Genomic DNA, 17,176 nt, shown 5'->3' on the forward strand with positions numbered 1-17,176 from the left:
TTGCTTATAATATCACTCTTTATGTCTAAATCATGAACCCATTTTGACCTTATCATGCTGTATGGTGATAGGTGTGGGTCAATGCCTTGTTTGTGCCATACTAGTTTCCAATTTTCCCAGCAGTTTTTGTCAAGTAGTGAGTTCTTATCTCAAAAGCTGGGGTCTTTCGGTTTGTTAAATACTAGATTGTTATAGTTATTGACTATTTTGTCCTGTGAACCTAACCTATTCCACTGATCGACTACTCTATTTCTTAGTATCAAATGGTTTTGATGATTGGTGCTTTGGCCCCCTTCATTGGCAATTTTTTTCATTAATTCCCTTGAAATTATTGACCTTTTGTTCTTCCAGATGAACTTTGTTACTATTTTTTGTAGGTCTGTAAAATAATTTTTTGGGAGTTTGATTGGTATGGCACTAAAATAAATTAATTTAGGGATTATTGTCATTTTTATTGTATTCGCTTGGCCTACCCATGAGCACTTGATATTTTTCCAATTTATTAGATCTGACTTTATTTGTGTGGAAAGTGTTTTGTAGTTGTGTTCATATAGTTCCTAACTTTCCCTTGACAGATAGATTCCTAAATATTTTATACTATTGTCAGTTATTTTGAATGGAATTTCTCTTTGTATCTCTTGCTACTGGACTTTGTTGGTAATATATAAAAATGTAGATGATTTATGTGGATTTATTTTGTGTCCTGCAACTTTGCTAAAGTTGTGAATTGTTTCTAGTAGTTTTTTAGTTGATTCTTGAGGGTTCTCTAGGTATACCATCATATCCTTTGCAAAGAGTGATAATTTGGTTTCCTCATTACCTACTCTAATTCCTTTAATCTCTTTCTCTTCTCTTATAGCCAAAGCTAATATTTCTCATACAATTTTGAATAGTAATGGTGATAGTGGGCAACCTTGTTTCATTTCTGATCTTATTGGGAATAGTTCTAGTTTGTCCCCATTACATATGATTCTTGCTGATGGTTTTAAATAGATGCTACAGAGTCCATTTATTCCTATACTCTCTAGTGTTTTTAATAGAAATGGGTGTTGGATCTTATCAAATGCTTTGTCTGTATCTATTGAGATAATCATATGATTTTTGTTAGTTTGGTTATTGATATAGCCAATTATGTTAATAGTTTTCCTACTGTTGAACCAGCCCTGCCTTCCTGGTATAAATACTACGTAGTCATGGTGTATTATCCTGGGGATGACTTTCTATAATCTCTTTGCTAATATTTTATTTAAGATTTTTGCATCAATAGTCATTAGGGAATTTGGTCTATAATTTTCTTTCTCCATTTTGACCAGGTATCAACCATATCTGTGTCATAAAATGAATTTAGCATAAGACTCCTTTCCCTGTTTTTTCAAATAGTTTGCATAGTATTGGAATTAATTTTTTTTTAAATGTTTGGTAGAATTCACATGTAAATCCATCTATCCCTGAAGATTTTTTCTTAGGGAGTTGAATCATAGCTTATTCTATTTTTTTTTTCTAAAATAGGACAATTTAAATAATTTCTTTCCAAAGAGTATACTTCTAAAGCAAAAAAGTACAAAAGTACTTCAATGTTCTTCCCTGTGTGGATATATCCTCCAGTGATGCTGCTTGTACCCATCGATGCTTTCCTATCTCCAGTCCCTCTTGCCTAATTATTTTATCATAGAGAGTCCATTCAGCCTACCAGAAAGAGACCTTCTCGATTTCTCTTTATTTACCTAATAAACATAATGGATGGCCCTTTGGTTATCCCTTTATTCTAACTATGAGATCAACTCATCTTTTCCAATCTTAAATTTCTTTGATGATATGCTACTTCCCTTCTCAGATTCCTTGTTTGAAATATGTAACAATCTAATTACACTTCACACCCTTCTCACTAGGCCTTTGGACAACTATCAGAGATGATGTCTATTGATTCTTACCAAGTATCATTAATCAGAATCTTTTTTAAGATATAGTTACAGCAGGAATTATTAAAAATATTGAATAAAATATAAATATTTTGTTGTTTTTCTGGACTTTGTTCTTATAGATTACTTGCTTAGGGTATAAGTCTTAAAATGGGATCTCTGGAACAAAAAGGACACACATTTTAGTCAATATATTTGTATAATTCCAAATTATTTTCCAAAGTGGTTATGCTGATTCACAATTTCACTAATAATACATTTATGTGCACAAATTCCCCATATTGTATATTCCCATCTTTTGTTATCTTTGATGATTTTCTAAGTACAAAGTGAAACCTTATTTTGATTTGCATTTTTCTTATTAGTTATTTGGAGCATTGTTTAATATAGTTCTTAATGGTTTGCAATTCTTTTCTTCATATTCTTTTCTTATTTATTGGGAATTTTCTTTTGGGTAGTGACATATATGTGTCAAACCCTTTCAGAGAAAGCTGATATAAAAGGGATCTCCCCCCCCCCCCAAATTTCGCCATTTTGCTTTTAGGTACATTACTTTTAGATACATTAATTTTCTTTGTGTAGAATCTTTTCAGTTTTATGTAATAAAAGTTATTTGTTTTATTTTTTCTAATTGCCTCTGTCCCTTGTTTAATTAAAAATACATTTCTTGTTCATAGCTATGCTTTCACAGCTATATGATCTTTCATATAGCATATGATGTTTCTTTTTCTATAATATTAACTTTAATATTTTATTAAGGTCATCAACCTAATTAGAATATATTGTGAAATATGATAAGATGTTGAGCCAAACATAATTTTTTTCCAGTTTGCTTTCTAGTTGTTTCAGTATTTTTTTTTAATCCAAAAGCAAGTTCTTTACTTAGTAATTTATGTTGGGGGAGGTGGAGTTATCCAATACTAGATAACTGAGTTAGATTGGTTCTGATTCTCCCTTGTTTAGTTGTTTTATTGACCTGTCTCTCTTTTTAAACTAATAAAATAAAGTTTTTATGACTGTTACTTTATAACATATTTTGAGATCTATGCCAGAAGTAAAGTCTTTCTTTAGTCTTACCTCTTTTCATTATTTCCTTAAAATTTGAGATCTTTAAATTTTTAATTGATTTCATTGAATTATTTGATAATTTGATTGGTATAATATTAAAACATAAATTAATGTTGATAGTATTGTTTTTATTACATATGTTGATATGGTCCAGCCATAAGCACCAACTATTCCTCCAGCTTTTTAAGTTGCTTTTTATTTCTTTAAGGAGTACTTTGTAGATCAACCTATACAAGTATTTTGTGTGCTTTGGTAGCTTGAATCCCACATATTTTATACATTTTGTTATTATCTAGTGTAAGATTTCCCATTCTAATATTGTCTCTTGGATTTTATTATTACTATGTGGAAATGATATTGATTTGAGGGAGCTTATTTTGTGGCTTATAACTTTGTTGAACCTATTGTCTCAAATTGTATCTTTGCTGATTTTTTGATACTTTCTAAATAAACTATCATATCATTAACACTTAAAAATAAGTAAAATTTTAATGATTATTTTGCATTACATTTTATTTACATTACATTACATTATATATGATGAGCCAAGCACATTATTCTAAATAATTATTGCATGTCAGTTCATTAATTTTATTTATTAATAATCTTAATAGATTTAGCTAATATTATTTCATTTTCTTTTTTATGTACAAAACATCTTGCACATAGCAAGCATGTAGTAATTATTTTAATTAAATTTAATAGTTTATCATCATTAATATAATACTTTGTGTAATCTTTTCTAATTGGCTTTTATTTTTCTTTAATAGAAAAAGCTTAAAAGACTGCTGAAATATATGTTTTTCCGAGACTACAAATCAAAAATTGTCAAAGGTATAGAGGAAGATGATCTTCTGGAAGGTAATGATATACACTCCTTATGTATGCATGCTTATATATAGTACATATACATATATATATATGTAAATATATATGTATACACACAAAGTAATAATAATAGCTGACATTTCGAGTATTCTTTATTGTTTCAAAGTGCTTTTCATACATTATCTCATTTGATTCATGCATATGTATTTTTAATATGTGCATGATGTACCATAAATATAATGTGTGTTGTGTATGTATATACACATATATAATCTCAATACATATTCTTAACACAGAACATATACTTCTTTTTGAATCTGTACTTCAGGAATCTTCAAAATACTGACTTAGCAGTTAAAAATTAATATTTTCTGAGTAGGGAAATATTTCCATTCTCCCCATAAATGATAATTGTACTGCTTAATATCACAATTTCATGGAGGTAGATAATTAGTGTCTATTAAAAATATAATTGATCTCAGTATGTGTAATTTTAATGTGGCATCTATGAACTAAAACATGTATGTAAAAATTTTTGAAATTCATTTGAATAGATACTTGTTAACTTATTATCAATTGTATTGTACATATTTTATGAAATAATTAGAATCTAAAGTCACTTAATTCTGTTATATGACTGCTATACTCTTTTGATGCTTTTTGAAGTTTATATAAGGTATACATAAGATAATTTTTTTTTAATTACTTGTTCTTTTTATCAACTCAATTCCATTCTAAAGAACAACTTAAAATTGTGTTAACAATGAAGAATCAAATGAATATAATCTGGAATCTGACAATCTGGATTTAAGCCTTGGCTCCACTATTTTATTACCAGTGTGACCTTAACTATTAGATGTTTCTGGGGACCACTTTCAGATGTAACATTTAGGTTCATTTCTACCTTTTTTATGGTTTTATGGAACTACTGAAAGAGTAAATGTGTTATCAAAATAACAGATTTTGTACAAAATTAAAAATCATTATTTTCCATTTTGGTGTAAATGGAATTTGCTCTAACTTTATTATGATTCTGTCCAGGACTTCAAATCTTATGCTTTTTTTACTATATTAGGTTTCCTTTTTGGGGTCTCAGTTTCCTCATCTGTAAAATGTAGAGATGAGATTCAACTATCTTTAAAGTCCCTTTCATCTAACATACTCTGATTCTTTTAATTTTTATCATTTGAAAGTGAATATATCTAATCTGTGTTTCTAATTATGAGAGTCATAAAAGTTATCTTAGTATTTATAGATTTAAAGCTTAAAATAATCTTAAAGGTCATTTAGTTGGAGGAACATGTAGAGAAGATCAGAGCCTAAAGGGCATTTAAGACCAGCTTCCTTTTGTCATGATGAGGAAATGGGAGGGTAAGAAAACCTAATCAACTCACCCTCAATCACACAGCTTGTGATGACCAGAGTCAGATTCCTGATACTAGAACTAGAAGCAGAGCTTCTGATTCCTAAGTCTACTATGTTTTTCATTGTGCCACATTGCTCCATACCACGTTTACTAATTTTAGGATAAAGGCAGAGATTATTTCATACTGTCAAGATTCTCTTGTTTAAAGGTTTACTTATTTACTTATCAAGCCTCAAATTTTCTTTCATTGAGATGAGATTATATAACCAACCCTTCCTTCAAGGATTTTGTGTATATTTATTGTTACCTATATATTAAAGGAAAAAAATCAGAAAACATCAGACAGTTTAAGAAAAAACTAGAGATAAAATCCTACTCCAGACACTAACCAACTTTGTGACTATTAAGGCAATTCACTTAGCTTCTCAGATACTCATTTTACTTATTTACAAAATAAGAATATTACTTGTCATTCCCCACCACATAGTTGTTATGAGGAAAGGGCTTTATTAATCATTAATGTGCACTATAAATGCTACCAATTATTCTTTTTTAACTACACGATAGTAGCATTGGAAAGGCTTCCTTAAAGATCATCTACTCTTAATCTTATAGATTTTTGAATGTCTTTTTTAATCCTGGATACTTAGTAAGTAGAGGACCATCACTTTCTTAGTATTAATATTATCTTGCCCTGCTAGAAAACAAACAGGTTTGACATTATCACAAATTTTCAAATTTATTTCTTTTTTTCAAGTTTGTGATATATTCATTTAATTTCTTCCTACAGTACTACTTTCTAGAATAACAGAAAATTCTGGGTTAAGAAAGAGCAAAATCCAAATGATAGTTTTCACTAATTTCCTCAGTGGTAAGGCCTAAAGTGGGCTTCAGTGGACCAAGGATAGAGCATTATGGGACACAATGCTCTGCAGTCTCTTCTAGTTCTCCATCTATGATTTAATGACCCTGAGCCTCAAAATCAGTGAAGTGGTACAGAACCAACTTGGATTAGATCAAATATGAAGATAGGTAGGGCTACTTTTTTTTCATTACCTGCATGTTCAGGTAGGTTTTTCATCTATATTACAAGATCATAGAAAGCTTTGCTAGTATAGTATCTGTAAGTAAGAATTGGACTTTACATTTGGACAAAATAATAGCAACAACAACAGCAACAAAAACAGGGAGCAAAATGTTCTGCAGACTGGTGCATTTTATCTTTTTTGTATCCCTTTAAGGTAAGTAAGTAGCAGTTCAAGTCTGTGCCATTTTATGAAAAAGAACTCAATAACCAAGTGATTTTCCCAAGGTAAAAAACAAAACAATTGTTCTTGATTCCTGTTTATTGATTTAGGAGAAAGACAATAGCATTTTTCTTTGTAAAATTCATATGATTTAGTTCTGAAAGGATTCTGTAGAGATTCCAGATGCATATTCCATTGTTTTTCAGTTTTGCTGATAAAATTATCTTTGTTTTCTTTTCTTATCCACATAAAGACAAATTTAGCAACAGTAGCAATGTCAACAAAAGGCAGAAAATAGCCCAAGATTTCCTTCACTCTATTGATCAGACAGGAGAACTTTTGGCTATGTTTGAAGATGATGAGATTGATGATGTTAAACAAGAGAGAATGGAGGTACAGTATTTTCCCTCTTCTTTCCTCTTTATATCCAGCCTATTGTATATTTGTTGATGGGCCAGAAATTGATTGTTTACATTCATTCTTTCTTGTTTGTTCTTTCTTTCCTCTTTCCACCTACTTCTGTTCTCTATTTCTTCTTATTCTACATTTCACTGATTTCTTTTCTCACCTTTGTATTATCATTAATTTTGTTACCCTGAAAGAAAAATAATCATATCCCTCTAGTTATTTTCAAAGCAAAGAATTATGTGGAAAAGTATTTATAATGTATTCTATCAACTATTGCCTGTGTTCCTTTCTTGTGTGCACATAAGCAATGTGGCTAGTTCTGTATTTAGTTAGCAGAATATTTCTATCTACTCTTGACATGTATATAGATGTATGTGTAGGCCTTCCCTTTTCAATGATTAGATATTTCCTCTCCCCACATATCTATTCATATGTCTATTCCTATAGCATGGTTGAAGATTATATTTACAAAGTCATATTTATATTCATATACAGACTTAGAAGAACTGATAATGCATTTATTTTTCCTTGATACTTCTGTTTTATTCCTATTTTATTTTTAGATTGCATCCAAAAAATCTCCCTTTTTCTTTTTTTGTCTCTTTTTTTTTATCCTTACGGTAGAAGTTGTCTCATCTAGCATTTTCTTATTTGTTATTTTCTTCTATTGTTCTTGCTACTCTTTTTATTTACAGCCTTCATCTGTGATTTCATCCAACCTGTTATCTGCCTATGTTTATTTCTCACTTTGCCCTTTGCCTTTTTTGCCCTTTTTTCTTACTTTTTTTTTTCTAAAACAGTCTTTCACATTTTCCTAGATGAAAAATAGTTACATTTTTATCTTGCTTTAATCATAGGAGACATGTCCTGTTGGTCTTAAAGAAAAGATTTCTTATACCAATGTCCTTTTTTCAATTGAACCAGTTTGTCCATTTTTCCATTAAAAACAGATATTATGTAAAAGCTAATATAAAAATGTTACAAAATATTAGAGCTAGAATGGGCCTTGGAAAATCCATTTCCCTTTCACTCCATTTTGCAAATGATGCAATTGAAGCTTACTTAGAAAGGTAAATGATTTACATTTAGTAAAACAAAAGGTAAGGAGTAGATCCAAGAGTGCTAATTTCCGTCCTGTTCTCTTATCTAGAAAAAAATACTCTTTTGTACTATGAATAGTATATATTTCAATCAATTTATGACCATTTTTAAAATAACAGCTATTTTTTAAAGCTAATAGTTAAAAAAAAAAAAAGATAAATCTGATCACTTTAGGTATGGGTCTACATAAAAAAATAAAAATGCCTGGCAGTGTTTGAAATTATTCTCTGATTTATGACATATATTGTTATAATTCCAAGTTAGTGATTGATATTTAGAATTACTGTTAGCAAATATCTGTTTATAAAATTGAAGGCTCACTTCTATTCTCTTAATGACAGTTGATGCTAGTTTTCTCATTCATAAAATGAGCTGATAACACTCCTTTTCTCTACCTTAGGGAAATTTCGTCATGATTAATTTTGTTGGCACATCTCACAAATATAAGACATATTCATTCTTTTTGCTACTATTATAATCTTGCCTTCAAGAAATCACAGATTTTGTCCTGTTTTTTAAGTGAGAAAACAAAGTAATGCTAGACCTCCAAAGGATAGTGGCTGTTGTGCTAAAGTTGCCGACTTTATCATAGTTTCTCTGTGCAGTAGAATATAATTATACTATGCTAAGTTTTGGAGGAAGTCCAATAGACATACATGCTTTATAAACTTTAACAACCTTCTTTAAAGAATTAGTATGCTTAGATCATGAACTGTGATCTAAAGGCAGTGTTCCTTTTAGGTATCAATTACCTCAGAAATGTGTGGTTATCTTGGTTTTGGACAACTGCAAATGGTTTTAGTTCCACTTTGCCTTGGGCCAAAAACATGCTAAGTTGTCCAAAGCAGATGATAAACACATATTTCTGATGTCATTATGTCCTAAACAGGATATGATTGTTTAGTGGTATGGTTTCATTTATGATGCATTATCCAGAAAGAAAATATTGTTTATGCTTTATTTTTAAAACATTTTTTAAAATTATATTTTCAAGCCAGCAAAATGTGTCATGAGCTTTTGCAGTGTTTTGCATTTGTTTATCAGTGCTGGGTATTGAGGAATGTTTAGTGCTACTAGTGAGCATTAGTCAAATTCAGTTTGGCCTGGAAAATCTCTATTAACCAAGCCCATTGCCTAGAAGATTTCACCACAGTCAGAAGAAGAGCAGAACCTGAGATCCCCATAGGAAACATTGAACGCCTGTTAATGGGATACTGTTGCTCTGGAAGATGATGAGTCAGCAAGGTGCCAGGGAAATGGCAGCAGCGCTTAGATTTACTGGATAAAATGACCAAGAATAAACATGTAAAGTTCTTTAGCTTAGAATACAGTTCATGCATGCATGTGCACATATGCATATACACAAGCAGAGACTATGGGCAGGTTGGTCATTATAAGTAGTTGGAAAACTAATTCAGTTCAATGAAGGCCATGCAAATTAGATTGGTCATTTCATGAAACTTTGCTTTGTTATTTTAAGAGCCTTTCTTGCCTGAATAACAGAGTATCCTTGAGATGCTCCTTATCCAAATAACAGACATTGTAACTAGGGGGTGAGTATAAGGAAAGACTAAACTTGTAGACATAACTTGACTGTAGACGGTAGAAAGTGGAACCGTTAAAGGCCTAAGACATTGCCTGCTTCTAATTTGACAGGTTACAGTTTCAAGAATAAACCACAACTGTGGCTGTCCATATGAAACCACTTTGGGCTCATAGACGGCAGCCTTTTGCTTTTAAAGTGCAGTAGAATAATCAGTTCTGGCATCACTCAGTGATTTAATTTTCCTTTAAGCATCACTTATGGTTGCAGAAACTTTGTTTACTACATTTACTGCAGGAGTACAGTACAGATCTGCAAACAGAGCTTATTTCTATCTTCTTTTTTTGTTGTTGTTCTTTTATGACAGGATTTAGAAGAGAAAAAATTGCTTTAGAAGTAAAGTTTAAAACTTTTTAAAAAGTTAAAACTTTGCCAGATTTTGCAAAGATTTAGTAAAGACATATTAAACTGAGTTTTCTCTTACTTTCTATAGATTTATATGAAAGGATGAATTTTCTGTGTGTTCCTCATAATTTACTTTATTACTTCACTAAGATTTATTATTTCACCAGTAAGATTTATTAATATTCATTCAACAAACATTTATTAAGCATTTATTTTATGTAGTAAACATTTATTAAGCATTTATTTTATGTAGTATGGTATTTTAGTCACTGGGAAAACTTAAGAATCTAATAAAGGAGATTATAGATACCCTCAAGTAAAGCACAAAACTTAAGTGATAAGTATATAAGAGGTCAGAGGAAAGGAAGTCCACTTTAGGTTAAGAGGATTTGGCTTTCATATGTGAAATTAGAATGTGAACTCCTTGAGAGCAGGGACTGCCTTACTTTTCTATTCTTACTCTAAGAACTTAGTACAATGCTTTGTAAATAGTAGGCATATACTTCCTCAATATATTTATGTAGTATGTATGATTTTATATATATATTTGTGTATATATATGTATACATGTGCTGCTAAACTATTATTCTATCTGTATTGTAAATCTTACAAAAATAAAAAATTTTCAAAAAGAAAAAACAAAGATTTTTTAAATAACTATTTTGTTTCATTTTTAAAAATCTTTGTTCATTAGTTTAACTTAGTGATTAGAGCTAAATGAAAGTCTGATTCCAAATTTATTTTAATAACAGTTTTAATTGTCATAGTTGAAAAAGAGACTCAGAGATGTAGATTTCTAATGAAAGAAGTAGTTATAAATTGTGATACTTATTTTTTAAATCCATCTATCAAGTCTCCTAAAAAGTTTTGTTGAATTCCAGTTAATTTCTATCTATCTTCCTTGGTATTAACCATTTCTTCTTGCAAGTTAAACGAGGCAACAAATTCTGTTTTCAGTTATCAAGGGTTTTGGTTTTTTTTAAGGTAAAGATATGAAAGTTTTTATAGATGACCTACTTTATTTTAAAAGAAGAAGAGCAAGAACAAGAAGAATGAGAAGAAGGAAGTAGTAGTAGTAGTAGTAGTAGTAGTAGTAGTGGTGGTGGTGGTGGTAGTAGTAGTACTAGTAGTAGTAACAACAGTATTCATGGCTTCATGTTATTCCTATGATCTCAAGACATAGTATGCACTTAGGGCAATAATGGAACATATTTCAAGTAATTGTGGCAATTTCAGGGTTTTGTTTTTGTTGCTTCCCTTGATAATGATTTGATTATCATTATTGTTACCTAATAACATGACTGATGAAGAATTCATTCTGGAAACCTTTCCCAACTTCAAACTATCCATCATTCATCTAGCAAAGTGATCCCTCTAATGTATAGAACTGACTGTGTCATGCATGTCAATAGATTACAATGATTCCTAACATCCAGGATCAAATATGAATTCCATGTTTGACTAAAAGTCAAATATTTCTCATACCCCACCACATACCTTACAGTTCGGTGACATTAGCTTCCTAGTATTTCCTTGCATGATACTCCATCTCTAGGCTCTGTACATTTTTATTAACTGTCCTTCATGCCTAGAACGTTCTCCCTCTTTACTTTAGAATATTTCATTAAGAATCTCTCAAATAATATTTATCAATAGTTTATCAATCACCATGTCACTATTACCTGAAAAGAGAGACAATATAAGTTTTTGTTATAGAGCCTCAGTGAATGAGGAATTTGCTGTAGATGGGTGGTGAGGTCTTCCAGAGGTTCCATTTTACAAATGACACTGTGCTGACTGCATTAAGCCCCAAAACAGAGCTTTTTCTATAATTGTGCAATGGAAGTTAGCCTGTCCATCCATACAGTAAAGACTAAGTGGGTAAAGAATGTTTATTGCCTAGATTTCAACAGTCATTTGGATGTATACCTCATAAAACTTATCTAATGCTATGCACACCTGGGACAGACAGTAGAAACATATGAAAAATTTTTATTTTCTAATTTCATTGGTCTCTAACTACTGGACGTTAATTCTTTAAATTTGGTCTCATAGTCTTCCTCATGACTTCCCATGGCCTGTTCTGATCTTTTATTCTCTGATCAAGCAAATTATTATGCCTTTACTCCCCTTCTTAGCAGCGAATCTTATTTCATACCTCATAGGAAAAAAGAAATGGAACTGTCCATGAATTCCCTCTCCATTCAAGTTTTAAATCTAAAAATCACCTCTCCATCATTTACTATTTTCTTTTTCCTTGTTCCATTTTCAAAGCATGAGAAGACCCTTGTTTTTGCCAACCCCTCTGCCTGTAGCCTTGACCTTCTTTACCATATCCTCTGTTATCTTTTTTCTTCAACCATCCTTCATATCAAGTTATCATCCTTTCCCTTCTTCCTTTTCACAACCAAACTTCTAGAAAAAACTTTCTATACTCATTGCTTGAATTTCCCCACCTCCTAGTAACTTCTCATTGTCTTTTAACCTGGCTTCCGGTCCTACCACTCACTTGAAATTTACCTTTCCATGTCTATCAGTAATCTCTTAATTGCTAAATCCAACGTATAGGCTTTTTCTTAGTTCTTATTCTTCTTGACTTCTCAGGGGTGTTTGCTCATAAGTGTTGGCTATTTCTTCTTCCTGAATGCTCTCTCATCTGTGGGTTTTTCTGATATTCTCTCCTGATATTCCTACTGTCTAACCATTCCTCTCAATTTACCTTATAATGATCCCAATCCCATTTTCTCCAAGCCCACTTTGTACCCAACACAAAGTCTCAGGCTTCTTCTCTCATTCTTGGTGTTCTGATCATATTTTCAGTGATTGTGTAGATGCCTCCCAAATCTAAACATTCAGTCGTGCCATTTTTCCTGAGTTCCAGTCTTATACTGTACATCTCTGTATAGATGTACTCAAATCACTCTCCTCATCTCCCTCCCACTGAGTCATAGACTTTTGCCTTATTTTGCCCAGGACTGGGTCTTTGCTTCACTTCCCAATCATGCTGTGTGTGTACTTCATCCTCTCCCTTTTATGGATTGTCCACCATTCTCCATTAGAATGTAACCTATGTGTGTTAGGACATAGTTAGCGGTTAGCAATTTCCATTGTAGAGTAAACTTAATAAATGTTGTTTTTTTTTTTTTTTCTTAATTTTCCATTCAATCAAGTTCCTTAGGCATCTCAAAACTCAAAATGCTCTGAAGAGATTTTATATTCCCTCCCTTCAAAAAAATAATAATAAATCCTACCTCTCTTCCTAACTTTTCTGTTTATTGAAGGAACCATCATCTTTCTAGTCAGATGGTTTTATAACCTTAGAATTACCTTGGATCTTTGCTCTTCCTTCCCTGACATCTCTAATAGGTGGCCATATTTTTTTTTTTTTTTTGATATAACCTCCCTGACATCTCCCACATCCATCTGCTTTCCTCTGCTCACATGACTAATAGGCAAATTCAGACTCTGTCACTTTTCACCTTCTACTTTGTAGTTTTCTCTGAATTTTCCCTGCCTTACTCCCATTTGAAATTCATCCTTTATACAACTGCCATATTGATATTCCTAAAGCACAGATCTGATCATGTCACTTCCCTGCTCAACAAGCTTCTCTCATCTTTAAGGTTTAGGATTTAAAGTTCTTCACACTTATTCTCCAGCCTATCTTTCTTGATTAATTTAACATTATTTATTCTTATACACATTCCACCAAAACTAATCTAGTTGCTTTCCCCCCAAACTTAGCATTTTATCTCTTCTCTCTCTGCCTTGCATAGACTGTTTCCCTATGCTTACAACATTCCCTCTATACTTCAGCCTCTTAGCACCCTGGATATACATGCTACAACAGACTATATAATTCTCCAGTTTTTTGTGCTTCCATTGCATTTATCATTTTGTACATACTTTATTGACTTATCTGAGTGTTTTTATTTTCCTAAATATAATAGAAGCTTCTTGATGATAAGACCTGTTTCATTTGTTTTTTTTCCCCCCAATGCACAGCATAGTACCTGGCCCACAGTAGATACCCAATGAATGCTTGAAATGAATCTCTAAATAATAACTATTATATTCACTAAGGCTTGAATGTTAATTATATTTTATAATTTTCTTATTCATTAGTATTCTATACATAATACACTCACCAGTATATATCTAAGTTCTAGGATTTTAGAAATAGAAGATCTAATTCAGCTCCTTCTTTTTATAAATAAGGAAACCAAAGCTGGAGAAAGGAAGACAGGTAATTTTTGTTGTTATTGTTGCTCAGTCATGACCAACTCTTTGGGACCCCATTTGGGATTTTCTTTGTAAAGATATGAGAGTGAGTTTGCCATTTCCTTTTTTAGCTCATTTTACAGGTAATGCAACTGAAGCAAACAGTTAAGTGACTTGCCCAGATTCACATAGTTAGTAAGCGTTTGAGGCTTCATTTGAAATCAGGTCTTCCTGACTCCATGTTCAGCTCTTTATTTACTGCACCACCCACCTGCCCCACCCACATAGATAATAAGCAAGCTCATTGTTCACTTATGTGTTGAAAAGATGCAGTGCAATAAATATAGTAGGAGGCATGCTGGATGTGAAGTCATGGACCCATCAGTCTAACTCTCTTAGTTGAGTTTCCTCACTTATGAAATGAAGGTAATAATGCTTTGCTGGCTTCTTTGCATGAATTTATCTGAAACTAAACAGATCTTTGCAAGGTGTTTTATACATTTTAAAACACTATATAAAGCCAACTATCACTACTTGCATTAAAGAAACAAAAATGAGATTTAAATATTTATCTTCTAATTGCAAATCCAGCTCCCTTCCTACTCAACCATATTACATTCAGTACAATGATATTCGATAAGTATTTATTGAATATTCATCATTTACCCATATTAACATTTCTCAAACTCTTTTGGTCTCAAGACTCCTTTCTACTCTCAAAGGTTATTGAGGACCCCAAAGAGCTTTTGTTTATGTGTTTTATCAATCAATATTTGTAATATTAAAAATTAAAATCTATGCCATTTTAAAACATTAGTTCATTTAAAAGTAACAATAATAAACCCATTACATGCTCCCCAAAATGCATATATATGCATTCAAAAAAACTATTTCCAAAACAAAAAAAATTTAGTGAAAAGAATGGCATCATTTTACATATTTTTGCAAATCTCTATATTTGCTTTAATAAAAGACAGCTGAATTCTCATCTGCTTCTGCATTCAATTCTGTTGCAAAATATTATATTGCTTGAATTATATGAAGAAAATATGACCACACAGTGATGTAGTTGGGAAAAGGAGTAGTATTTTAATAGCCAAATATGTCTTAGTATTAACATGAAAAAAAAAAAGTTTTGATCTGTAGGACCCCTGAAAGGCTCTTAGAAATCCTCAAAGATCTGTGGACCATGCTTTTGAGAACTATTGGCCTACAAAGAAATCCCCCTCCAATATTTCATCAAGGCATGTTCTGAAATCCCTATTTATAGTATTTCAAAGATTTTGCTGATAGAGAGCAAGTTCCTGCAGTATTTGCCAGTCTGGAAAAAAAGTTACTAAAAGCCTTTTGATAAAGTATCCACCTCATTATTCTTGAGAGCGAATTGGAGAAATTAGGACTAAATAATGAGATAGATTCAAAGCTAGTCAAATGGTTCAATTTCAGTACAAATATAGATCTCCCTGAATGACACAAAGACCAGCACTTTAGCCTATATTTTTTAATAATGACATATAAAAACATAGATGGCATGTTCATCAAATTTGTATGGCACAAACCTAAGAAGGTCAGATAATACATTGATTGATAGAATCTAGATGCGAAAAGATCAGTAGAACACAGTAAGGTGAATTTAATAGATACAAATATACAAATATTAAATCATATTCTTGGTTACCAAAAATGAATTCCACAAGAATAATATAGGGAAAGAATAGTTAGGCAGCAGTTGTTTGAAAAAGATATGAAGGTTTTAGTGGACTGCAAGATCAATTTTCATTTTGTCAAGTCAGCTTTCCAAATTTTTTTCTTCATTATCTACTCTGACCAGGAGTTAGTTTGTGATAAGATATGGTAACTTATCAGTGGCTCTCAGGATATTATGCTAGTTTGGTTTGTGCCCCCGGTTATCCAAGTTGAAACAAAATAATGATCAGCAGAAATTTTCAAATAGCATTTTTTCTATAATTTTTAACAGATTTCTGTGAAATCTGGAATGTGGTCTTGTCCTCTCCTGTGGTTCACCTATTGTGCATACTTTGTTTGTAAGTGATAAGAGAAATAAGTTGAAAGAAACAAATGTTTCATCATACTAATCAAAAGCAATTTATATGTGATGTTAAGTAATGTGTTGTGTTAAACTAACTTAGAACCTCAAAACTGGATTTCCCTTTCCCAGCCTATCATGTGGAAAAGTAGGTATAAAACCTCATCCTTCTGGTACAAGGTTGCCTCACAAGATAGAAAAAAATCCTTGCATCTTTCCTATTCCACCCTATTTATCACTACAGCTATTTAAAAATTCTTTTACAAAGGAAAAATGTCAAAGTTACAGAGTTTTTAAACATCTACCCTTGTCTGTCTATACAAGTTATAAGAAGAAATAGTCCTCAATATTTAATTATCTTTGCTATGTCCTAGCCAAAGCCTTCTTCCAAATCTTGCCCCTAGAGTCCCAATCAAACACTTTATGCATGAACCAGAGAATTTACATATTTTTAACTTTTGTGGACATCTTATCCCTTTAAATATAATCATTTATCTTTGTATGTCATATTCTTTGTCAGTAATTCCAGGCACGAAATTGTTATGTCTGAAGTAAGGTATCTTTGTTGGCTTACAGATTCTCCACCTTAAGAGTGCCCATACCCTAGAAGGCAGCATCAATTGAAATTGCTTCTCAGTATATAGGAGTCCTCTCTTCCCATGTCAGTGCCCTGCTTCCTAAAGACTGAGACATATTTTTTATTGGAGGAGAGAGTGTTTGGGAGTGTATGTATGTTACTTTATAGGTTAGTGTCCTTAAAGGCATTTTTTAGACATTACCTACCCAGAGTGGCTCACAAATAAAACTGACTACTCAGCTTTTGCATAAAAAGCTCTAACTTCCAGACAAAATGTCAAAGGCTAAATTCTCCCATAGACCAGAAATCAGTCCTGATACCACACAAAGAACATTATGTCTTTGTATCTCTAGTGTTTACTATGTTACAGATAGTAATCTACCTTATAGTAGTATAATAGATACTTAATAAATCCTTGTTGGCTGATAGGTTAATTAAGCATCTCT

The 17,176-nt window shown here is 31.7% G+C and overlaps 1 protein-coding gene across 4 annotated transcripts in view; it reads left to right on the forward strand.

Moving 5' to 3' along the window:
* Positions 1-17,176, forward strand: part of SUPT3H (SPT3 homolog, SAGA and STAGA complex component) — a 593,114-nt gene that overhangs the window by 416,347 nt on the left and 159,591 nt on the right. For all 4 annotated transcript variants that reach the window (XM_031968418.1, XM_031968416.1, XM_031968419.1 and 1 more), the window contains 2 exons: positions 3,758-3,848; positions 6,682-6,821. In XM_031968418.1, the coding sequence (XP_031824278.1) occupies positions 3,758-3,848; positions 6,682-6,821 (231 nt within the window). The remainder of the gene's footprint in view (positions 1-3,757; positions 3,849-6,681; positions 6,822-17,176) is intronic.

Source organism: Sarcophilus harrisii, chromosome 4 (assembly GCF_902635505.1).
Source record: "Sarcophilus harrisii chromosome 4, mSarHar1.11, whole genome shotgun sequence".
NCBI classification, from domain to species: domain Eukaryota; kingdom Metazoa; phylum Chordata; class Mammalia; order Dasyuromorphia; family Dasyuridae; genus Sarcophilus; species Sarcophilus harrisii.